Source organism: Thamnophis sirtalis, unplaced genomic scaffold (assembly GCF_051295495.1).
Source record: "Thamnophis sirtalis isolate CommonGarterSnake01/CBP01778 unplaced genomic scaffold, rThaSir2_p1.2 scaffold_11, whole genome shotgun sequence".
NCBI lineage: Eukaryota > Metazoa > Chordata > Lepidosauria > Squamata > Natricidae > Thamnophis > Thamnophis sirtalis.
Genome location: NW_028261391.1, coordinates 24172474 through 24198499, shown reverse-complemented (window position 1 = coordinate 24198499; position 26026 = coordinate 24172474). Strand labels below are relative to the sequence as shown.

General features: G+C 37.7%; 1 protein-coding gene across 4 annotated transcripts in view; it reads right to left on the bottom strand.

Moving 5' to 3' along the window:
- Positions 1 to 22051: 22051 nt before the first annotated feature.
- The window catches only part of PLCH1 (phospholipase C eta 1), a 124028-nt gene continuing 120053 nt past the window's right edge, over positions 22052 to 26026 (bottom strand). For 3 of the 4 annotated variants that reach the window (XM_087725334.1, XM_087725337.1, XM_087725336.1), the window contains one exon: positions 22052 to 25827. In XM_087725334.1, the coding sequence (XP_087581460.1) occupies positions 23804 to 25827 (2024 nt within the window). In that variant the 3' untranslated portion in view covers positions 22052 to 23803. The remainder of the gene's footprint in view (positions 25828 to 26026) is intronic. The other variant, XM_087725335.1, reaches the window with a different exon arrangement.

The window sequence follows — 26026 nt, the reverse complement described above, 5'->3', positions numbered from 1 at the left end:
GTGCCTGTCAGTCTGAATTCTGAAGTCCCACAAGATCTTGACTTTCTCATTCTTTAAAACCTTCTGAACCTGATGTTCCCAGTGGTTTTTGCTGTACTCAAATCCAAACTTTTGGCACAATTTCCAGTGAATGATCTTAGCAATGTGGTCATGGCATTGTAGGTAGTCAGTTTGTGAAATTTTGCTGCATCCACTGATCAAGTGGTCTACTGTCTCATCTTTATCATTACAGAGGTGACATTTGCTGTTGGTGGTAACATGTTGAATTTTTGCCTTCATGCAGTTTGTGGCTAAGGCTTGTTCTTGAGCTGCCAAAATAAAGCCTCCTGCTTCTTTTTTTAGTGCTCCTGATCTTAACCAGTTCCAAGTTAGCTTTTGGTCAGCTTTGCCTTCAATACTTTTCAAGTATTGGCTATGCATAGCTTTGTTTTTTCCAGTTTTCAGCTCACTTCTCAATTACTTCTTCCTTATATTCAGCTTTTGACAGTTGTCTTTAAAAGGCCTCCTTTATTTACTTCCTTAATCATTGGTTCTTCACTTTTCTGGATGTAATCATTCAAGCTGTGCTTTTCTTCTTCCAAAGTCTGTTTTACTTGTAGGAGTCCTTGACTACCCTCTGCTCTTGGTAGATATAATTGGTCAACATCACTTTTAAGGTGCAAAGCATGATTCATTGTCACAAGCTTCCTTGTTTTTCTGTCCAAATTGTCCAACTCCATCTGGGTCCAGTCAATTATTCCTGCAGAGTATCGAATCACAGGTATAGCCCAGTTATTCATGGCTTTTATGATGCTATTATTGCTATTATTGCTATTATTGCTATTATTGCTATTATTGCTATCATTGCTATTGTTGCTATTGTTGCTGTTGTTGCTGTTGTTATTATACCAATTCTCTGAGGATAATGTTCAAAGTAGATTTAATATTCTTCTTCCACTAAAACTCCCATAGTTTGAAACTATAACTATATTCCTGCTCAGCACCCATTCAACTCCACAGTCTTTATTTTGTTTGGATTCTTAGTCCTAGTTCACTAATATTTATAAATTATGCTTAACCACTATCAGTAGGACATGCTTTAAGACTGCCAAATTCAGTCAAACATCTCAATATTGCCCCTTATTTCAGCAATTCTATTGCTGCCAAATAGCTTATTGAAGATATTGAAACTAATCAACTGTAGAATGGCATTGAGACTCGAGAATTTTTGTTTCTGTCCTGTTATTAGTAATATCTTGCCATCTGAATAAATTATTATCTCTTTTCTGAATAAATTTCTGGGATCTTTCACCTTTATAAAAAATAACCATTGAATAACATAGCAAGAGAGGAAAAAACCCAGATTTATTATTTTATTGTACTTATTCCAAACATTCAATAGGTTACTGAGAACTGCATGATCTCTTAGAGGTTGTTTATTTCTATGTGTGTCAGTGCACATATACCTGTACAAAAAGTACAGAACTATAAGAAGAGATAATCCATTGTGAAATCATGTTAAACTTCTAGCATGATCATACAGTCTAAAATTCAGAGCACTTTGCTTTTTATCCTCTTTCAAATTCCACGCCAACATTTGACTTTTCCATTTATTAATTTAATGACTGAGACTGGAGGGTATTGCTGAATATATTGCTTTCAAAATCTTGTAGACCAACTGCCTAAACAACCTTGGTTTGGAATACTGGTACAATATGATTCTAGGAGACAGGCTGCAAAGCCTCTAACCCCGTGATGGTGAATCTATGACATGTGTGCCACAGGTGGCATGCAGAATTAAATTAATAAATGGTGATGATTACCTACAAAGTCCTTCATGTCATAGCACCAGGGCCAGTCCACTTGTGAGATGACCTTTCTCCTATTGTTTCTGCCCACCCACCAGATCTAGAAGAGAGACCATGCTCCAGATTCCTTCTATTAAGCAAGGTTGTCTCAAGGGTCATGGCTTCTCAGTGGTGGCACCCTAAGTCTTCTTTTCAGTTGGAAACAAAACTGATTCTTATTTTTTTTTAACATTAATTTCATTAAACATTAGAATTAAAAAGATAAAAAACAATGTAGGCAGATAAATAAAAGAATAAAATGAAAGCGCAGAAAAGTTTTTTAAAAAATGGAAAGCAGGATAGAAAATAGAGAAACATTAATAAAGAAAAAGAAAAGAAAAATAAAGAAACGACTTCCCGTTCCTCAAAAATATCATCAATTTTAGTAACTCTTACTATCTTCACTTAAAATACAAGTGATTTCTTCTTCCCAGGTTCCATCTCTTATCTATAAACAAATCATTAAAACCTTGTCATTTAGTCCTGATTAGCAAAAGTCTATTAAGAGTTATCTGATATAACCACACTTCTTCTCTGGCCTTGAATAAATATGCCAATTTTCTATTCCCTTCTTTTACTTTTAAGAATTTTAATCTTTAATCCCTTCGAATAATGTCCTACAACTTCATTTCTTTCCATTTTTTCTTTGCCCCTTTTCAGAAAAAAATATTCTAAGAAGAATCTTTGAAGACTCTTTTGTAAATCCAATATAGGAAAGTTTTGTAGTCACTGTTTTGGTTTGTTGATTGTTTATCCCTTTCAATTATTAAAGTTTCTTTGCATATTGTTTGCCATAACATTCTTGTTCCTGCCTTGTTTTGTTACACTTTCAAATCTGTCTGTCTCGTGCAGTAATAGTTGTTCCTCTTCCATGATGACTCAAAACTGGTTGACTTTTATAAAACACATCAAGAAAAGTAGATTTTATATTAAGTACAATTCAGCAAGGGAGAGGACAAAATCCCCTCTGTATGCAGAAAAATTAAAGGTATAATGATTGTTTACGAGCAAAGTGGTTCAGGCATTCTCTTCATTAAAATAAGTTTGCTGAGTGATTTAATAGTCATTATTATTTTTAGATATTTTGTTGACTGTGCTTGCAGAACATGCTAAACCAGAGACAGCAGTTTTTTGGGTGAGTAACCACATCTGGGATTTTGAGAACATGATTAATAGGAAAAATAGCTTTAGGAATACTTGTAAAAGCTGCCATCTAAGACCTGATAAATCACGAATAAAAGGCCTTTGCTACCTCTTTCCTTTCTTTTGCACGGGTATCTTAAGTAAAAATGGAATGTACAGTAATTTATAGAAAACACAAGGGATCAATTCATGGCTCCACAATTTCAGGAAGTGTTCTGACCTAGGGTTCCCCAAAAAGCACGAAGCAGATTCCTTGTCCCGACAAGGCCTGGTAAACAGTCTTTCAAAGGTGAAATTATGACCACAGACTTTATCTAGCTTGGAAAGCTGCCATGTAAATATTTTCCAAACTCAGTGCTCTGCAAGGAAAGATTTGGCAGAGAGTCTCTGAGATTCAAGGATAGATTCTTCACACTTCTGAAACGAACTAACGAATGAATGAATTGTTTCCTGCAAAAGCCCATTCCCCTTTCACTCCTCTTTTATTTCCTATGGGAGGGGCTATTCACCATCCATCTGTGGCTTTACTCCCAAGTCGACCCTGATTTCTTAGCTGTTCTTTTCTTCTGGCAGCTCTGCGCATGTGCACACTGGAAACAGGCTCCAGCTGTTCCACTGCCTCACTGCTGTCTAGCTCTGAAGGCAGCTGAGAATTGCTAGACGGCCTTGGCCCCATCTCTATCTCCCACGCAGAGCCCTTGTCCAACCCTTCCCCAGCCTCCAGGACTGGCCAATGTTCCTCCTCAACCTTCTCACTGTCTGACTCTGCTGCAAGCTCTGCTGGCCACTGGCGGGCCACAACAGGAAGGATGGATGGGGCTCAACATCTTTTTTTATATCATGGCAACCAAAACTGGATGCCGTATTCCAAGGGTGGTCTTACCAAGATGATGGCAGAATGGAGCTTGAACCTGATGCATTGATGGGCTGCTTAAAAGCACAGGTTCATGCATAAAAACTAAAACGACTACAAATTTATCAAGATTAATCAGTCACAATGACTTTCTGGAATTGAATTACAGCTAGTTCTTGATTTACACATATTCATTTAGTACGGTGAAAAGTTCTAGTAGCACTGAAAAAAATGGCTTATGACAGGTCCTCACACGACCGTTGCAACATCCCCACAGTCACGCAATCAAAATTTGGCAACCAGCAGGTATTTACAATGTTTTCAGCTTCCTAGGATCATGTGATTATGGTTTCTGACAAGCAAAGTCAGTAGGGAAGTTGGAATCACTTAACAACTGCAGTGATTCACTTAACAAGCATGGGGAAAATGTCATAAAATTGGGTACGGTTCGCTTAACAACAACCTTGTTTAGCGATGCAAATTCTGGTCCCAATTGTGATTGCAAATCAAAAACTACCTGTCATCCAATTTCAAAAGGCTTCTGGATATATTTAAATCACGATCATTGATTCCACATGGCTGCATGTTATTAAGGAGAGCTATTTAATCACAGTTAAGCAGCAAACCGGCGCAGGATTTTATTTTTCTGAGAAAGTAATGAGTGAATCAGAAACTTTCAGAGGCAAAACCAAAAATAAAAAAAAATAGCTCACTGGTAATTTCAAAATGGAGAAGCCCATCTGATAAATGAACCAAAACACAATTTGAATCGATAATGTAACATGGCAACAGCGAAAGAAAAAAACTAATGCAATTTTGGATGTGGTTTTAATCCCTTCTTTTTGTGTCAAAGGAAATGTCCCTATATTCCACAGCAGTCAATCTCTTTGTCATGGCAAGATCTGGTCGATTTCTTTTCTTTTCTTTTTTTTGTTACTTTTTGTTAGTTTTTATCTTTTAAAAAAACTTTTAATAAAAATATTGTATTAAAAAAATGGAACTTGCATAGTTAGCTACACTGACTTTCTTGATTGAACAAAAGGCAATATCTAAATTTATTGCTGATCAGAAACCCCTTATCAATGACCTTATGATTTGTAGTTTTGATGATTAGAAATAAATTGGAAGGTTTTTCTATTTCTTTTTACCTTTTCTTTTTCTACTTCTTTTTTCCCCTTTTTTCTCTCCCGCGTTTCTTCCGTTTCATTTTATTAATTTTTTGTTAGTTTTTAAAACTTGTTTTTAAAACTTTTATTAAAAGTAAGTGTGTGTCTGTGTGTGTGTATGTATGCTGGTCTTGTTGTATTCTTGTTGTATTCAGGTCTTTTCCCATGTAAGATTGAGATCGTCTTGGCAACGTTTCGGCGAGGTCTCACGCCACCTTCAGGCTGGGTTTTGGGCTTAAAGCGTGGTCGGAACTGCCAACTTTCCATAAATCTTGGTGTGTGTGTGTGGAGTGCTGGCTTTGTTTCAGTAAGTGGAATGATTGGTTGTGTGGTTGTATCATGATTGGTAGATTGTTGCTGATTGTTTCTGGCTGTGTGTCTATTGTTGTTTCATGTTGTAATGGCCGGGGTGGTGGGTGGGGCATGTTTGTTGACTAGGGCTGGTTTCCAGATGTCTGGTAGGTGGGAGGTATTGTCACGTTTATTCATGTTGTGGGGGGTTTTCTCTATTTCAATAGCTTCCATAATTATTCTCTTGTTGAAGTGTTCTGTTTTGCAGATTAACCTGGTTCCTTCAAAATTAATTTCATGTCCTGTAGCTTTAAGGTGCTGGAAAAAGGAGGAAGTTTTTTCTTTTTTTCCTTATTGCATTCTTGTGGTCTGCGATGCGTGCATTTATTCTCCTGTTCGTTTGTCCTATGTATGTTGCAGGGCAGATTTTGCATGGTATTTCATAGACTCCTTTGTTTTCTAGCTGGATTTTGTCTTTGGGGTTTCTTAAGATGTTGGTTATTTTTTGGTCAGTGATGAAGGCTGTCTTGATATTGTGTTTGTGGAGAATTTTGCTGATTCTAACGTTTGGTTCTGGAGATGAGGGTCTTGGCTACAGAGTTGATCTACGCAGGGTGGTAATGGGATTGTGCGTTTAAGTAGCGGTTGGTGTGTTGTTTTTTCTGGTAGATGGTGTGTCCTATGGAGCCATTGGGTTTTCTCAACTAACAAAAGAGATTCTGACTTGAAATTGATTTGAATCAACAAAAGCTATACCACTTTTTTTTTTTTTGCATTGCAAAAATGGTCAGTGATCATTAGTAAGTGAAGATAGAGCCCTGGTGGCACAGTGGTTAGAATGCAGTATTGCAGGCAAACTCACTGCTCACTTCCAGGGGTTCAATCCTGACTGGCTCAAGGTTGACTCAGCCTTGCATCTTTCTGAGGGCAGTAAAATGAGAACCCAGATTGTTGGGGCAAGATGCTAACTTTATAAACCACTTAGAGAGGGCTGTAAAGCACTGTAAAATGGTATATAAGTCTGAGTTCTATTGCTATTGCTAAGATACCATCAGTGGCATTTGAGAAACTCTGAATCATCATAGCCAAGTCCTGGCCCTTTTCTTTAGGTATCACAACTTGGTATCAGTGGTGAAATTCAAATTTTTTTACTACCAGTTCTGTGGGCATGGCTTGGTGGGCATGGTATGGCTTGATGGGCATGGCAGGGGAAGGATACTGCAAAATCTCCATTCCCTCCCCACCCCACTAACCTGCTTTCCGGCTCCATTCTCCTTTGCAGGGCAACAAAAGAAGTTCAGCTGGAAGGCAGTGGGGGTGAGCCAACCTATTTGCCAGTTCTCCAAACTACTCAATATTTCTCCTACCAGTTTTCCAGAACCTGTCAGAACTGGCTGAATGCCACCTCTCTCCTTGATCAGTTCCCATCCATTATTCCTTGTCTGGCCTTCAGGTGTCTTGGAAAATAACATGACCCCTTCTTCTCTTTGATAATCAACACTGCTATCATTCCAACCCTGGTCCTTCTCTTCACTAGATTATCCATGCCCATTATTGCAACCATTATTTACCTGTTTTAGCCTCCAGTCCTCTGTTGCTCTTCTCTGCACTCTTTCTAGAGTCTCAACATCTTTTTTATAGTGTGGTGACCAAAACTGAATGCAGTATTCCAGGAGTGGCCTTACTAAGCCATTATAGAGTGGTATAATACTTCATGTGATCTTGACTGAATCCCTCTGATTCAATTCTGATTCAATTTTGAGCAAGAAGAGTGTTTTTTCTGTCCATCATAAAGTATGCTGTCTCTATATTCTGATTTCAAACTCCATGTGATATCATGCTCTGCAAAGAATTGTATAGCTATAGAGTAAGCATGAAATTGGTTCAAGATGATGATGAGGACAATGGATTCTGATGCATGGATGATGAGTATTTCTTCCTTTTTTATGGACTAGACTAAGAAAAGAGATCACATTTTCCAACAAGTAATTTCTCAGTATGCTGGGACATCTGGTATAAAGATTGGTCTGAATCAAGAAAAACCAAAATTACACATATAGACTGGGTGAATCCAGGCTTAATAGCAGTCACTGTGACAGGGATCATGGAGTCTTAGTGGACAACCAATTAAGTATGAGCCAGCAGTGTGCCATGGCAGCCAAAAAAGCCAACACAATCCTAAATTGCATTAACAGAGGGATGCAATCGAGATCATGTGAGGTACTAATACCACTCTATAAAGCATTAATAAGACCACACCTAGAATACTGCATCCAGTTTTGATCACCACACTATAAAAAAAGATGTTGAGAGTCTATAAAAAGTGCAAAGAAGAATAACCAGGATGATTACGGGACTGGAGACTAAAACATATGAACAATGGTTACAGGAACTGGGCATGGCTAATCTAGTGAAGAGAAGGACCAGGGGAGACATGATAGCAGTGTTCCAATATTGGAGGGGCTGCCACAGAGAGGAAGAGGTCAAGCTATTTTCCAAGGCACCTGAAGGCCAGACAAGGAATAATGGATGGAAACTGACCAAGGAGAGATTCAACCTGGAAATAAAGAGGAACTTTCCGACAATAAGAACAATCAACCAAAGGAACAACTTGCCTTCTAAAGTTGTGGGCGCTTCATCACTGGAGGCTTTCAAGAAGAGATTTGTCTGCCATTTGTCAGAAATGGTGTAGAATCTCCTGCTTGGGCAGGGGGTTAGACTAGATGACCTATAAGGTACCTTCCATTAATCTGTAATGTACGGTATGTACTACTGGTTGGATTTGATCACCGTGCAAAACCATAATGTGGTTTCTTCAAATTTGGCTGAGCATATTGTATAAACTCATCTATTGTGGTGCATTAATAAAAGGATGGATGATTGTAGTCTAAGCATATATTCACTGATTAACATTAGGCAACTTATCTCATCTTGTACAATATGGTGAACCTTAGTCAGTTGTTTTATGGTTTGGCAGCACATGCAACATTTTAAAAAAACCGTAAGCTGTAAAGAGCAATATTGAAAAAATGATCAGACTAATTAATCCATACCAAATAAACAAAGTACTAGATATAAAAGAGGAGCAAATGACACAAAGATTTTTTTTTTCATTTTTTAAAAATTACAAGGTTTTCAGATACTGTTATTTACTTCGGTGTCTTGAAATATGTGCATTATGAAATATGAGCCATGGTGGTGCAGTGGTTAGAGTGCAGTACTACAGGCTACGTCTGCTAACTACTGGCTGACTGCAATTTGGCAGTTCAAATCTCACCAGGCTCAAGGTTGACTCACCCTTCCATCCTTCTGAGGCGGGTAAAATGAGGACCCAGATTGTTGGGGAAAATATGCTGACTTTGTAAACCACTTAGAGAGGGCTGTAAAGCACTTTGAAACAGAATATAAATCTCAGTGCTATTGCTATTGCTTTGATTGATGATTTTAAAAAAAACATCTAACCCACCATTGAGATAATGATGGGTATCCTCTCCAGATAATTTAAATATTGGTGTGCAACGTTTTTCTGTTGTTTGAAGTAAAGTTTTTACTGGAGTACCCTAGAAATGGAAGAGAATGCCTTCCTACAGATGGTTCTGTTTTCTTTTAAATAGGACCCAAAGCCCCTTGGTTTATATATATGGTCAAATTGCCCAAAATTATAGCTAGAATGCAAATCTCTTCCCCCTTATGGAGACTTTTCTTCTCCAGTCACAAAAGGTATTTTTAATAAATGAAAAGTTTTGTGCATCTGTCTATTATTATACCACCCCAATTTAAGCTATCAAATTTTTGTCTAAAAGCAACATTTGTGTATGTATGAGACAGACTGGATTTGACAGCTAGAGCATATTATTTCACACCCAATGGCAGAATTATTAGTGAAAAATCTTGTAAACCTGGCTCCTAGCCACTTGTTTAACATGTTTGGCAGCTTGTTTATGCATCCAGGACATTAGCTTTATGAAGAAAGCAGGAACTTATTTATCAGAGCCTCATGGTGTTCATTATGGGGCATCTTGACTATCTAAGAGATCATGATTCTCCAAAAAATGGACCTCCTTGAAGTATGCTGAAAAGAAATAAATGTCCCAGTAGAATACCTAGAATATTTTCTTTTATAACAAAAATGCCAAGAGGATTCTAGAGGAAAACCAGAACATGTATTATAGGAAGACCATTTATTAGTGAGTAATATCACAAGTCCATAGCAATCAGGTTTGGCGGTGGAAGCTGTCTCTTCAACATATTTGTCAGTTCCTTTCCTGAAAATTTAATGCTGTCTGGATTCTTGCTATCTTTGTCTTATTGATCATCAAATGTGCCAGGTTTGAAATCTTTTTTTCTTATTGTCTTATAAGGTAAAAGTAAAGGTTCCCCTCGCACATATTTGCTAGTCGTTCTCAACTCTAGGGGGCAGTGCTCATCTCTGTTTCAAAGCCGAAGAGCCAGCTCTGTCCGAAGATGTCCCTGTGGTCATGTGGCTGGCATGACTAAATGCCAAAGGCGCATGCAACACTGTTACCTTCCCATCAAAGATGGTTCCTATTTTTCTACTTGCATTTTTACATGCTTTTGAACTGCTAGGTTGGCAGAAGCTGGGACAAGTGATGGGAGCTCTCTCCGTTACATGGCACTAGGGATTTGAACCACCGGACTGCCAACCTTTTGATTGACAAGCTCAGCATCTTAGCTCTGTGTCTCCATTGTCTTATAGGCATGATTTAATAAACTCATTTGAATTGTAAATGTAATGGGTCAGTTTGGAAGTTGTACCTGATATGATAACAGAGAGCTGTAAACCACACAATCAAGAAGGATATTAACATCTTTGGTAAACAGCAGCGCTAAATTAGCTAAGATCCAAACCAACCAAAGGACTTTTTTAACTTTCTGAAAAACATTAAAGACCTGGTTTTTATCCTAAATGTTGGAACAGGATGGGGTCAGTGTTGTAAGAGGGTATTGTGGTTGCATCACAGAAGTTTAGTTGTGGTGCAGAGGTGGGTTCCTACCAGTTCGCACCTATTCGGTAGAACCGGTTCGTCAAATCTACCGAACCGGTTAGAAGAGGTTCCATTAGTGGACCCGGAAAGCAGGCCACACCTACAGAAGAGGTTTCAAAAATTTTTGAAATCCACCACTGGCCCTTGAATATGATTATTCTACACTATCATGCTCATATTTATAAAATTCAGTGCCTCTGTGAAAGGTAAGGATGACTACTGCGTTTGTGGTGCAATCAGAACATTGTGTGTGTTGAAGTTGTTTTAACGCAAACCAAAGATGCCTTTTAAAAAACAAGTTTACATCATATTCTTATGCATGCCACTGTTGTGTGTGGGGTAATTTAAGGTGGTTCTGACAAGTGTCGTCGGGGCATCTTCATATCCAGTCACATGGGCGGCAAGCCACTCCCATCCGGTCACATGGGTGGCAAGCCACTCCCACAAAGGAGGCCACACCCACAGAGTAGGTTCGAATAATTTTTGAAACCCACCACTGATGTGGTGCCAAGTTTTTCTGTTTCTGCTTTCATTGTTTTCTGTTCCTATTATTTCTATTGCACTATTATATCCTTTGTCAGCTGACAAGAATAAACATTTTAAATAATTAAATCATATAAGAAGTTGATATGAAGAAATTGAGAACCTCCAGATATTTTGGTCTTACATTCTTGGAATGAGTCTACTACCTCCAGATGATCCAAAATTGGGAAAGACTACCTGAATGGATTTACTCAATACAAAAATCAATTCAGAGGCTTAAAATATCCATAATTGTGCTGTATATTGCTCGCTATATTTACACAAAGATGATCTTATTCTTACAGCCATAGATACACTTCTTAAACATTTAACAGATAAACATCCCTATTACCAAGGATATATATGTCTATGTGTGTATATGTATGTATTTATGTTTCTGTAGTACACAAAGAGATTTAATTAAGTAACCACCATATAGACAACATTACATGTAATCCTTGATTTATGACAACAATTAAGGCCAGAATTTCCATTGCTAAGCAAGTTTGTTGGTTGTTAAATGAGTTGCACCCAATTTTACCCCTTTTTCTATAGTTATTAAGTGAATTTTCTGTAGTTAAGTCAATCACATGGTCATTAAGCGACTCGGGCTTCCCCCACTGACTTTGGTTGTCAGAAGTCAACTGGGAAAGTCGTAAACGGTGACCATATAATCCCAGGATACTGCAACCATGGTAAATACATGCCAGTTGCCTACTTTTGATCACATGATATCATGATCAAAATGTGATGGTCTTGTGATGATGGTCGTAAGTCCCTAACTTTGAATAGTGCTAAACAAATGGTTGTAAGTTGAGAACTATCTAGAGATGAGTTCAAGAATAACTTTAAACAATAATAGTGGGAATGACAGAGGTGGTATTCAGCAGGTTCTGATCAGTTCTAGAGAGCCGGTAGCAGAAATTTTGAGCAGTTCAGAGAACCGGTAAATACCACCTCTGACTGGCCCCACCCCCATCTATTCTCTGCCTCCCGAGTCCCAGCTGTTCATGGGGGGGATGGGGATTTTACAATATCCTTCCCCTGCCACGCCCACCAAACCATGCCTACCAAGCCACACCATGTCCACCAAGCCACGCCCACAGAAACAGTAGTAAAAAAATTAAATCCCACCACTGGGAGTGACCCACCTCAGAATATGCTGTAAAGTTTATTCAGAGACAGCATTTCCTTAACTTAAGGACCAGCCTCCTTCAAGAGACTACCCACTTCAAAAGTCTTCTTGCTCCTCACAGCTTGCATGCCTTTGTTTCACTCCAACTTTGGTTGTTTATTAACCCCTCTTGGAATGCCCTCCTGCTGGTTTGTCTAAATCTATTCTTGTTCTCTTTCCCCAGCCAACCCTTCGAGGCCTCCTAGTTGGTGAACTTTACCAGTCTTTCTACCCCCTCCTTGCCCAGATGACCTACTGATTCAGCTCTCTTGCCCTTTGCAAGCTGCCAACCTCCTTGTTAATGGTGAAAAATGAAATACCAGCTGGACACATAATAGTAGAAGTAGAAAAGCTTCATGTTTTTCCTCTTTGCCACTTATTCATGAGTGGCTTCTCCTTCTCTTAATTGGAAAACATTGTTCCAAATCCCTTTATCTCACCCAGCTGCCTCCTACTCAGCTAACTACTTCCTTTCCTTCTTTCTTATAGTTCTTTCCTATTCTAGCTTTCCTCTCAAGCAAAGCCTTTTCTCTTCCACACATGTGTGTGTATGCATTTGCCTACATTGGAGTCTTGTATCTCAGCTCCACAGCTTTTTTTTTAGAGTACTAAATCTAGCTTTATTGTAAAATTACATCAACAGAATCTTGAAATTCTGAAAGTATTTTCCCTTCCTTTTACTTTCTGGTAAACTAATACTGATTCCTTTCGAATCACTTCCCTCTCTCCTCTTTTCTTCTGTGGGCTGAGATATCTTTTATACTAATGGTTGTGTATTCTGCGGCTCTTCCTCCTGTCTCCCAAAGTCATTCCCACAAGCTCCACAGCTTTTTATACCTTTCTCAAACTCAGAATTTTATTTCCCCTATCTTTATTATTTGGAAAAAAATTCTCCCTTTAGCAGGTGCCTAATTTTGATTTTCTCCCAGGTCCCATAAACACTTTTCTATGATGTTTATTTCAATAACCTGATTAATTCCCCTCCTAGGAAGAATGCGAAAAGGAAAAAAAGAATCTTTATAAAATAAAATAAAAATATTAAAACCCAGCAGAAGAAAATATACTTGCATGCGATTTCATCTGTGGCCATACAATGGATAAGATTAGCTGATTTGAATTTAAGAGAATTGTTTCATGTCTTCTGCTCAAAAAGCATATTTATCCAACGTTTGATGTAACATATACATTTATACGTGTGATTATGTATATCAGCCTTTTTTTTAAAAAAAAAAAGCCTCAAAGATATCCAAAGATATCCTGGTTTAACAGGCTGTGGGACTGCTGTTAAAATTCCTAAGCTTTTGGTTAACTAGAGCAGATCAGAAAAAGAAATAACATAAGTAACGCCATAAATTTACTTCCACCACTGCCTAAAGAAAGGAACAAACAAATGCTCAACAAAGGAATTACGCAAAAGACGCTTAAAATTTGCTAGTCAAAATTTTAAGAATCTCCATACTTCAACCTGTTGTCTTTTTCTGCATCTTTAGTGGCAATATGCAGAATAAGAGGAAGTGTGATGTGGTTGTTGTATTATTTCAGTTGCTGAAGCATATTAAGGTTTGTGTTTGGCTTGTTTTGGCATGAAGTATGAAATTAAGTTTTATACTGGTTTGTGCATGTACCAAACCAGTATGTCTTGTTTCAGAAATAAAAGTTAAAACAAACAAAGTATATATACACCCTTTTCCAAATTATTTTTCTTTCGATTCAGCTATTTTCTATATTATACTAGCAGCCTTTTTCTTCCCTTAGAGAGAGAAAAAAGACAATAAAATAATTGGAATAGTCTTTTCATTCCTTTCAGTAGATATAACTATCTCAAGACAACTCCAAAACTCATATTTCATTATTCTTAAGACCTATTGATTTCTGTGATTCAGTTCCAAGTAAGATTATCCCTGTATTCAGTTCAAAGTCATTAATGTTTCCAATTTTCAGTGCTTTCTGTCTTCAACATATATTCTGATCATGGGGATATGAATCAAACTTTAAAGTTGTTCTGAAATACTGAGAAGTCAAGTCATTCTGGCTCAATAAGTTGAGTCACTTACTTTTCTGATTTCTAATTCATTTCTTCATCCAAAAAAAGGGCATAATGGATAATACCATTAATAAATGTAGGTGTTTTCTCCCTTTTTTCAGCTTTTTCATATTGGAGCATAACAGTAATCAGTAAAATCCATCACCTTGTACACAGCCATAATGAAGATCAAGAAGCATTTCTGAGCATCATCAATATATCAAGCTTCATAATTCAAAAGTGGATATAAAGGTGCACATTTAAATTGCACACAAAATAAAAAATGCAGATTTTCATGTAGAATTTTGCGCTGATCTTTTACAGTAGAAGTTTAAGAGATGTACACATGTGCAACTGTAGGATAGGAAATATTGAGATTCTTTCACATAAAAAAGGGGAAAAGAATGGATGGAATAAATAAAAGAGGCATCAGAGGCTAATATCTGGATTTCTCTATCCATCAGTTTTCTTGGCAATGTTATAGAAATAGTTTTCCTTCATGTTCTGCTTTGATGTTTGGGTGTGTTTTTCCCCCCCAGCCTACATGATAGCTCTGGAATTACGCAAAGATTTCCAAACTTCTATTAACTAAGCCTGACTTTGGTTAGGGTCTTAATAGGCTTTTAGCTCAGGTTTATTAGGTACCACCACCCGCTGAGACAACACAGTATTTTGTGTTTAAATCACTCCTTTAGGAGTGGTAAGGTTAAAAGTGCTTGTATTTGGGTACCAAAAGGTTAACGCTCTTCTCTATCTTATTGAACATCTATATGAAATCACAGTTTGAGGCCTTGGTGACATTTCTTTTGTGGATGCTGTGTTGGCTGTCAATAGCTTTCTGAGTATATTTCAAAGATTGGGTGATGATTCAGAAAGCCCTTTATGGCTTAGGTCATTGTCATCTATGGAATTGTTTATTTCAGGTAGAGTCTGTTCCTTGTGTTCCATCCAGAAAAATATGCTTGATTTCATGACAGGTTTGCCAAATACTTCACCGAAAGCAAGATAAACCAAATTAAAACACATTGTCTACAATGTGTTGTACAAATGTCTACCAAAACAATTACTCATCATAAAAGACAGCCAAGATTAATCCAACATTGATTATTCACAAAAGACCTACCGTATGTTGGAGCCTGGGAATGACAGCATTTATGAGTTAAATGTAACAGTGTTTATTTGAAATAATCAAATAAATTCAAAAAAGTTAAAAAATCACAATAAAGATATTGACCCCATAGAAACAGAATAACAGAAAAAGAACAAAAAGAAAGAATAAACAAGAGACAAAAATAAGATGGCTAAAGTTATATTTGGCTTACAGTGGTATATGCGGGTACTGCTTTTTGAGTGCACCCATGTATGCAGAAAGTCATATGGTGCTCTTCAAATTCAGATGTCTACATGACCCTAGAACTGTGATGGCAAGTGTGTCCAAAGAGGCACGCGAAGCCATGTCGCCCAGCCTTCTGGGGTTTTGGCATGCATATGTGCACAACAATCAGCTATCCTTCATGTGCGTGGCAGTGGCAAAAACTGCCCTGCGCATGCGCACCAGCCAAATGATTGTTGGGTGCACGAGCTTGCTAGAATCTGGAAGTTTGGCTTTTCTAGAGCGCAATCCCAATGCGCGCGCATGCACGCCACATTTCCATTCGACCTTTTTGGCACTCGGTGCCAAAAAGGTTTGCCATCACTGCCCTAGAATGTATTCACTTAAAAAGTAAAATTAACCTGACGAATTCTATCTGGCACTTCTATTCCTGAGGTTATTGATTATTCTATAGTTTTATTTCAACAAACGTAGATATTAAATGAGAAATAGAACCACAACCCATTTTGAGCTACTTTTTATCAATGTGTTTTGAAAACGTTACTTGCAAAATTAGTGACAAAACCAGAAGTCTTCCAGTAAGATCTTTTTTGTGGAATATAAGCCATGGACATTCAAAGGTTGTTCAATATCTTTGAATATTTCTTACCATTGCTTACAGGTAATCCTTGACTTACAACCACATTTGAGACCAAAGTTTCTGTTGCTAAGCAAGACAGTTAAGTGAATTTTGCCTCATTTTACAATCTTTCTTGCCACAGTTGTTAAGTGAATCTGGCTTCCCCGTTGACTTTGCTTGTCAGGAGACTGCAAAAGTGGTCACATGACTCAGGGACCCTGCAACCATCCTAAATACATGTCCATTGCCAAACATCTGAATTTTGATCCTGTGACTACAAGGTTGCTGCAACAATTGTGTGAGAAACAGTCACCGATTACTTTTTTCAGTAACGTTATAACTTCACTAAACAAATGGTTGTAGGTCAAGGACTACCTGTATATTAGCCGAGAATCTTGGGAATTGAAACTTAGCAACATCTGGACAGTCACAGCTTTTTGTTATTATTGCCAATATAGCCTTGTGGGGGGGACTAATATGTGAGTAATCACCACTGAAAAAGCAGCTCCTATTTTTTTGCTCTTAGAAGAACATTCAGTACATGACTTTCTCAATCTATGGGTACTTTCAAAAATCAGATAGGAAGCTTTGGCAGCACATTGTTTTTCTTTCTGAATAGAAAGACCTTAAGGGAATTGGATTTCAGTCAAGTTTTGTTTGCTTCAGCAGGGGGGCTAAGACTCTGAAAGGTACAGAGAGCAAAGGATCCAGAAGGAACAAAATCTTCTGCATCCCATTCAATCTATTTGCTTTTTGACCTCACAAAAGTGTTTCATTTTGACAGAGTAACAGATAATCTTTAATGCGTTCCAAACCTTTATAGGGTTAGATTTGGAACTTCTTAAAAATGATAGGATTTGTCCTTTACAGGACAAAAAGAAATTAGTGGAAATATTACGTGTTTTATTTTATTACCCAAATTAGCATGAACCAAGGAAACACCCAGGTGAATAATAGTTTTTAAATTAGTGTAGACTCCCTAGAAATAATCTGTTTTAATGCCACTGACCTCCCCCTCAGTTCCCATTGCAAATTATTATAGAAAGTAAGAAAGAAGACTTGGTGGACTATGCAAGAACAATTATTTAGACAAAAGAGGGCGGAACCCTTTTTTAAATTCAGAGAAATAAGATAACATTCAGAAGCAGTTCAGATGCTGATTTACTGGATTTTAAGAAGAGTAGATACAGTCAGTGCAATCAGACTTGCAAGATTGATGCTGGCCCCACCAGATAGACTAGACCAGACCAGGAAATCAACTCCACAGAAAAGGTATAAATACAGGTAGTCCTTGATTTATCATCATTCATTTAGTTACTGAAAGTTACAATGGCACTGAGAAAAAGGGTCTTACGACCATTTCTCACATGACTGTTGCATCATCCCTATGGTCATAGGATCAAAATTTGGATGCTGACATGTATTTATGACGATTGCAGTGTCCTGGGGTCATCTGATTATCTTTTGAGAACTTCCGACAAGCAAAGTCAATGGAGAAGCCAGATTCATGTTAACAACTGTGGCAGGAAAAGTTGTAGAATGGGGTAAAATTCACAATAACCGTCTTGCTCAGCAACATACATTTTTGCCTCAATTGTGGTTGTAAATAGAGGAAGCTTTATCAAGACTGGCTTTAATAACAGAATCTTGCAATTTTTAAACTTTTTAAAAAATAAAAACAAAACAAACATAAATGCATGTGTTGTCGAACAAAAAGTCTAGATGGCTCATAGAACAAAACATGCCACAAAGACAAGTAAAACAAATACAGAAATTCTAAGAGTCTTATAGTCAAACTAACTCCATTTCCTCTCTGAGTAACTGCCTATATTTAAGTTGGATCTTTTGTTCTAATCCTTGTTGGAAAATGAGAAAAGGACAGTTGTTCTAAGGTATTAGCAGAAAAGGGGGCAGCCTAAATTGGGGGAATCTATTCCAGAGTGAGCGAGCTACTATTGAGGATTATTTCCAAACCAACATGATGGAGGGGAGGAATCCACAGCCTGCCCTCTTGATTAATACAGAAAGGAGGACAGATTTTATGTGAATTAAACAGCAGGTAACAAGAATTCAAGCCATAACCAAACCTGTCATTCCAGAGTCTATTCTCCTACTATTATTTTCATGATGCATATCAGATTCCATCAAAAGAGGATATTTAGTAGTTAATTGTGACGTGCAACACATCTTTATTTTCAGTTTGTGAGAGATGTCAAATGATACACATATTCTCTATTCTGGTTTTCTAATTATTTTCTCCCTGGCAATTTCATATCCTATTACAGACAAATGCATGGCCATATTCAGATATGATTTAGTCTGCAATTGTATAATTTTGATTGCTTTTATCGTATTCTGTTACTGTCAGATAATTCTGCACTACCAAAAGAAGAAAAATAAAAAAATCTCTGTGCTGTTTCCCAAGATAATAAAGAGCTAAGTCCTATAATTTTAATTACAATTTTCAAAAAAGATCTGAAATGGATGAAAAAATAAATACTATACAATTTTCTCTGCACCAAGTTGTAGAAGAGCAATATAACTGAAAATTGGATCTATTAGTCAATCAGTGCTACTTACCTGGATTTCATTTGTTGTTCTTTTTAGCAACTTGTTATCTTCATGATTTCTTGAGTATGAACAATACAATAGCAGAGTTGGAAGGGACCTTGGAGGTCTTCTAGTCCAACCCCCTTCCTAGGCAAAAAACCCTATATCATTCCAGACAAATGGCTATCCAACATCTTCTTAAAGACTTCCAGTGTTGGGGCATTCACAACTTCTGGAGACAGTTGCTTCTCTCCTTGATTAGTTTCCACCCATTGCTTCTTGTTTTACCTCAGGTGCCTTGGATAACAGTTTGATTCCCTCTTCTTTGTGGCAACCCCTGAAATATTGGAACACTGCTATCATGTCTCCCCTAGTTCTTCTTTCTATTAAACTAGACATATCCAGTTCCTGCAACTGTTCTTCATATGTTTTAGTCTCCAGTCCCTTAATCATCTTTGCTGCTATTCTCTGCACTCTTTCTAGAGTCTCCACATCTTTTCTACATCATCTAGGGTAGACAGGTGCTCACTTACCTGACTATAACACATCACTTCATGTGATGTGTTATTGAATAAAATGTATGCCTACTGTACTTTTGAAGAATTTTCTTTCAGAATTTTCCTCTTGAATTGCTAGTATTTGGCATTGTGTTCTGATTTCAGTAGAATCAAGTATTCTGCCTAAAAATTTTATTTCATTTATTTAATTATATTGCTTCCAGATTGTGTACTTAGGTTTTTGTTGCACTATGCTCCTCTCAAAATTAGCTTTGCTTTGAAACTTGTCCTGGAAATAAAAATATCATTTTTTTATTTTCAGACAGAAGGTAGAAAAAAGTCTTTTCATCAGGTGTCCTGGTCTTTTTTCTTCTGGTGTCCTTAGTTGCAAACAATCCATTCTCTGTGCTAGACAAAGGAGGAAAACCTTCATTGGCCTATTTTGACAGATTTATACATTATTCACACCCAGTATGTCCCCAATGACTGCATTTGGCTTCACACTTAGTCTCTATTTTATTTTCTTGCCCAAGTGTAAATCTTTTACCTTTCTTTTTTGTAAAGCCAAAATGCAGCTGCTCTTTTAAGTTCTGTTAAAGACATTTTACCCTAATAATTATACTTTAAAAAATTGTTGCCCTGCCTCCCTGGATCTAGACTGGACTTCTTGCCTCATGTTTTTGAAGTTTTCACTACTTTTAACTCCGTGTTTGGTTGCTGAACTAGAGCCCATCACTTATTTTTTAATGATAAAAAATGATACCGTAATATTATATGGAAAATAAACAAATAGTAATCAACAATGATGCATTGCAATTTTCTAAAACTAAATTGCGTTTACCGGTAGGAAAGTAGACATGATGTGCTTTACAAGGAGAATCTATTAAAACAAAATGATGGAAATATGTTAATAACTACATTACAATAGTATTCTACCTGTGCAATTACAGTCTTGTAGAACTGGATGTTCCATTTTAAAGCATAAATGGCCAGAAACAGCCATAAATGTTCTTCTATTAAAATTAATTTCCTCTTTGCAAAAGAGTAGAGATTCGCACCCTCACCACCGTCCAGACCTTCCGTGCAGCCCTTAAGATCTGGCTATCCCGTCAGGCCTGGGGATAAGATTTTCATCCGCCCCACCCGGGGATATCTGGCTATCCCGTCAGGCCTGGGGATAAGATTTTCATCCGCCCCACCCGAATGTTGAATGAATGTTGTGTTTTATTGTTTTATTTTATTCACATATTATTTCATGTTTTGTCTTGCACTCCTTTCCCACGAATTGTAAGCCGCCCTGAGTCCCCTCAAGGAAAAGGGCGGCCTATAAATGACAATAAAATCTCTAAAATCTCTAAAAAGCAAATTGTTTGAGAGTTGGTCTTTCACGGATTTACTTTTTGTTAATTGAGAAGTTGCCTATCATGCAAGTTTTCCCAGTCTGTGACTCAGTCACAAATCTGCTGCTTTAGCTATATATATATTCTTTCTGTCATGGCTCCATCGGTTTGGAGGAAGAAGAGGAGTTGGAACTGGGACCATCTGATGGGGATATGGGGATGGCACGTCTCCTTTGGCATGTTTGAAGAAGCCAGGGGCTGAGGACGATGCTATTGCAGGTCCTTCAGGCATTGGGGGAGGTGGTCGACCAGATAGACAGCTGCCTGCCATCACAGGACAGGATTGGCTGCTGACAGGCAGTGGTGCTGACAGGCAGCAGATCCCCTCTAATGAGGAACAGCTGCCTCCCCCACTCGATTCAAGGGCACAGACAGCGGAGCATAGGCAAATTCAGAGAAGGGCTGCAAGGCTACTCAGGAAAAGGTTGCCCCAGCCCTCCTCACAAGAACAGCTGGAGTAGATTGACTTAAGGAGAAGCCATGGGGAATTAGTCTTTGCCAAGTACAGTTTTTTTTGTTGTGACTTACATTCCCTCAGCTTTGAGTTGTGCCTTTTGCCTTGCCCTGCCTGGCCCTGAGGGCTGCCTTTTGTCTTCTGCCTTGATTTTGCCTTGTGTACTATACTTTGCCTCATAGACATGTTAAAAATATAAATAATATGCAAGTTTATTGCAATAGTTCCCAAGCTTCAATTTAAATATACAAAGACACAGACACAAATAGACTTCAAAAAGTTACATCAATACCCATTTTGTGAATTGGAAATAGTAGTTTCCATGAATAAAGGTCTGTAAATAACAACTGCCTTCCCATTATAAAATTTCATTTACTTGGCAGCATTTCTCTGTTTCATAGCTCAGAAGCATATATTTGGGTATTACAAATTTATTTAAGGTTTCTCTTTCATGAATACAAATAATATCCTATATTACAAAAGAGGTGTACATATATCTTTTATATTGAACAAGGTTTCTCATTACACAATGCAAATGAAGCTGCTAAAACATTGCTACATAATATTGAGGTGATTTCGCTATAACTTTCCTTCCATCCTTACCATTAACTAGAAAAAGCCCTCGTCTCAAATCCACAGCAAGATAAAGCTTTTTTGTTTCTATGTGTGAAGTTATAATGTTATTGCATACTACTTTGCTACTGCATTTTAAGTACATTCATAGCCAAATACAGAAAATAAATTCATGAAAAGCAAAAAAAATCAAGGTTCAGGGTTCAAGGTTCATTTTATTTATATGCCGCCCTATTCCCAGCGGAACTCAGGGCGGCGCACAAACCCAAGGAGGGGAAGGGAAACACAAAAACTACAACATAAAGTACAGGGCATTTAAAACAACCAACAGCCACACGATTCGAGAGGGGAAGGGAACTCATCGACCCCAGGCCTGCCGACACAGCCAGGTTTTAACGGCTTTTCGGAAGACCTGGAGAGAGGTGAGGGTCCGAATCTCTGCGGGGAGCTCATTTCAAAGGGCCGGAGCCGCCACAGAGAAGGCCCTCCCCCGAGTAGTGGCCAGATGACATTGGCTAGTAGACGGAACCCGGAGGAGGCCTAATCTGTGTGATCTAATGGGTCTTTGGGAGGTAATTGGCAGCAGGCAGTCTCTCAAGTAAAAATGTCAACCTCACCTTTAAGTCAAAAGTTCAAAGGAAATAGAAACAGTCCACAGAAAAGTTTGGGAAGACATAACATTCATTTTTACAGACCCTTCCCCATACAGTATTCTAGAAATCAGGAATTAGGAAACTAGAATTTGTTATCAAATTCCAGTTTCAACACTTGGCTAATTCTGCTTCACGTCAAACATAGCTATCTCAGATGGAACATTATATATGGTTAAAGGTAAGAACAATATAGGGAGAACTTGTAGCATGCTGTTCCTAGGATATCAAGTAATATTAATCTGTATTGACATCTGTGAATAGATTATTTAATTAGCTTGAAATTTTAAACTGAAACTGCAATGGTGGTTTTGTTATGGGTCACATAATTGTAGCCATACTTTTAGAGAGTTGTAAATTATAAACATGTCCTTTAAGAACAAGGAGATACTTCTAAAAACCCACCAATCTTCAATCATGCTGTGCCAAGAGTATTAACATGAATAAAGTATTTCTGTCTAAAGGGTAAAGCAACCACATCCTCCGGAATGCTCACTATCTGGTTGTTTGAAGGTACAAATGCAACAGCCACAACATTTCAACTCAGATTTCCCTGTAGAGATAGCTGCTGCCTGTCTTCAAAGTTACTGTGTGAACCTGCTAGAATAGGGGTGTTAAACTCACAGCACCACATTTTCATCACGTGATGTATCATGACTTTTCCCCTTCGCTAAAACAGGGGTGAGTGTGGCCAATGCATGACACATCTGGTCCACGGGCAGCGAATTTGACACCCCTGTGCTAGAGGATGCAGCTGCTTTAATGCTTTGAGCAGAGGTGTTTGCTTGCATAACAAGGCTTTTCAAAGCAACTTTGTCAATGCTTTGCTGGATCTTCTTTTTATCTCATTATCAACAACAGAAAACAATTGAATTCATGAGCTCTTTGACATCACAGCACCACTTAATTTAAACAGCCAATGAAAGAAGCACAAATCTTTACATCACTCCAGAGGATATTCTTTGGGACAATATCCACGATTTACTGTGCTCTAACATAGCGGTATCAAAACAATCAAATATCTATAAAGAAATGATAGAGAAAACAAGTCACATAATTCCTTAACCACACTAAATTACACTTGTATTGCTGAAAACAATTAAGGGAAGAACTGGATTTCTGGGGACTCTAGTTGAAATAAATAAAGCAGCAGCAACAGAAGAAGAAGAAATGGGATACACAATCCAACAAATTAATAATTAATTTGTTAATAAAATAAACACTACAAAACTTGTAAAAATGAAAGTTTATGCACTTTTTGAAAGAACGTTCAATTCCCCTCAGTGTAGGAAATTTATCTAATAAATATGGAAGGTATGAAATTTAAATTTAAGATATCTTACATTTTATTTAATCTGGAAAGGGCATATGATGGGTGATAATTACTCTAAAAGTCTTTAGAAGTTCAAAAATGCAGCAAGCTTGGCATTTCATACCTGTACCAAATTTTGTTGGGTACAGTTTGCAAAGACTGGACAGGAGAATTCACTTCATGTAGAAAGCAACAAATATGTAGATTCTCAAAAAGAAAGACAACTACATGACATATTGCCACATCTATTTACATAAACATTTGTCAGAATGGACACACTAATTAATTACACAATTCAAGCCATACCAAAAAAAATCTGAGTAACTGAAAGGCTAATGGACGCATTGCTTACTGATAATCCTTCATTCAGGGAGAAAGCTTGTAAACAATGAAGATATACATTTTTACAATTTATAGTCTTAGGAGAAAATAGATTTCTGGTTTGTCATTTTCATTTGGCTTGGCCTCTAAAAGAGAGTCATCTGTACAAAACCGGTCACTGTACCCCAAATGCAAAGATGAGCAGGCACCTTCTGGGACCCCTCTGTGTTCTAACTCATCTGTGTTGAAGTTATCTAGATAGCTTGCTATATAAGATCCAGTAGAATGCCTATTGATGATATGAGGTGGTACTGGGGGCTTATTTCGAAGGACTATGTCTGTTACATTACTGCTAACATTAGAAGGTTTTTGTTTATTGGCTTCTTGTCGTTCCTTGGCACGGCTAGCAATATTTCTCACTCTACTCTGACTTCTGGATGACAGTTTTCTGACCAGCATTTTTGGGCAATCATCATTTTGTTTGGAACAAAATGACTGGCAACTCTCTTCTTGCTCAAAAGACACAAGTTTTCGCAGTTGTTCAGTCAGAATGTCTGTAGTTGACGGTTTCTTGGCCTTCAGAGTGGCCACCATATTGTCTCTCATACCAGATGTAATAAAACCTCTACTAATGTATTTGTACTTGCTCTCAAAATTGCATGAGATATCTTCTGAGGTTAAGTCACCAAGACTTTTCGATTTACAAGGGCTCTGTTGCTTTTGAGCTCCAGGAAAGGGTGAAGGCAGAACATTTTTGGGCTTAAGAGCAGCATTGATGCTGGCTGATTGAGGAATGTTTAACAATTCATTTTGTGCATCTGAAATTTGCAAGCAATTATTGTACAAAAGTTCAAACCTCTGCTGACGTGGGTATGGAAAATACTGGTTCTTATCATTGTTGAACTTTAAATCTTCAGCTAGGTTTTCACTGGGAAAGTCCATGCTCTTTGGGGGTTCACATATAGTTTTGTTATAGTATAGTGTATCCTGACTATGCTTAAGTTTCAGAGGAGAAGCAACTTGGCTCATATCTTCTATTTTATATTCAAAAGCAGTTATCAAGAGGTCTTGTAATTCCCCATCAATTTCCATTAGGCTACTACCTGTAGAATTTGCACAAGTGACTGGGACAACTATGGTATTCTGTATGTCAGAAGTATTGGAGTTGCTATTGCCGAGAAATTCCCAGCTTGTTCCACATTTTTTTTTAGGGTTTGCTTTCTGCATGGGGACGGGTGAAATACAGGAAGTGTGTTTAGCACCCTGATTTAAGCAACTGTCTTCTGCATCCTTGGCTGTATCTTTGCAAACAGATCTATCCGTGAATGCAGACTGAGAAACTGGAGAAAGAGAAGCCTCATGAATAATTGTGTACACAGAACACCCTGTTGTTTTAGGAGTGGATATTATGGTATTTTCTGTTCTTGGACCAGTTGAACAAGCTGATCCAGCTGATTTTAAGGACTTATCATCCAAAATGATGCTTGGTTCATCCAATGATGTATATGGTAGATGTATGGACTTTAGATTATTGTTCTCTTTATTAATATCAGAGGGACTTGAAACAAGAGTTAAGTCAGTTTGGTCACTTGTGACATCAACTTGTTCTATCAGCTTTGAGATAGAGTTATTCCTTTCACTCTCGCCAGCTAGAGAAACCTCATTAATCAGACAAGAAATGTCACTATCTGGGATAGCTGGTGTACCATTAAAGCTACACACATTAGTTATTGTTGTAGTTAATATTGGTAGAGGTTCCATATTAGCTTTTTCATCTGCTATTTTCCGCTTTTCTTTGCAAAGTTCAGTTTTCTCCAATGTCTTTCGATCCATGCGGCCTATGTCTTCCTGTTTTTTTCTTTCAAGGTCTTCCTTTACATGAACAAATTCATTGGGAAGATTACTTTTCCAATACTCAGTGGAGAAATAGGTTTCAGCTATCCCAATTGCAAAGTTTAGGCTTTCTCCTTTTTCATCAGGACAAAGGGTATCACATGTACCAGACTTGGGTACATCTTTCTTAAGGAGGTATGTAAAAGGTGGATTTTTCTCAGAAGAGGTGATGGTTTTCTTCGCATTTGTACAATCCTCACTTGCATCGTTTCTGCTTTCTGCTAAATCAAGTCAAACAGAAAACAAAAACAAAAATTTGGTTATAAATATTATCTTACTTGCTTAAGATTAGTTTATCCACAGAGAAATGGAGAATGTAAAATCAGTCACAGCGTGAAAAAGAAATTAATTTTGTGGGTGTGTATTTACTATAAATTATCCATGTGATGTGAAGAAATGGAAAAAAAATATACAGTGGGG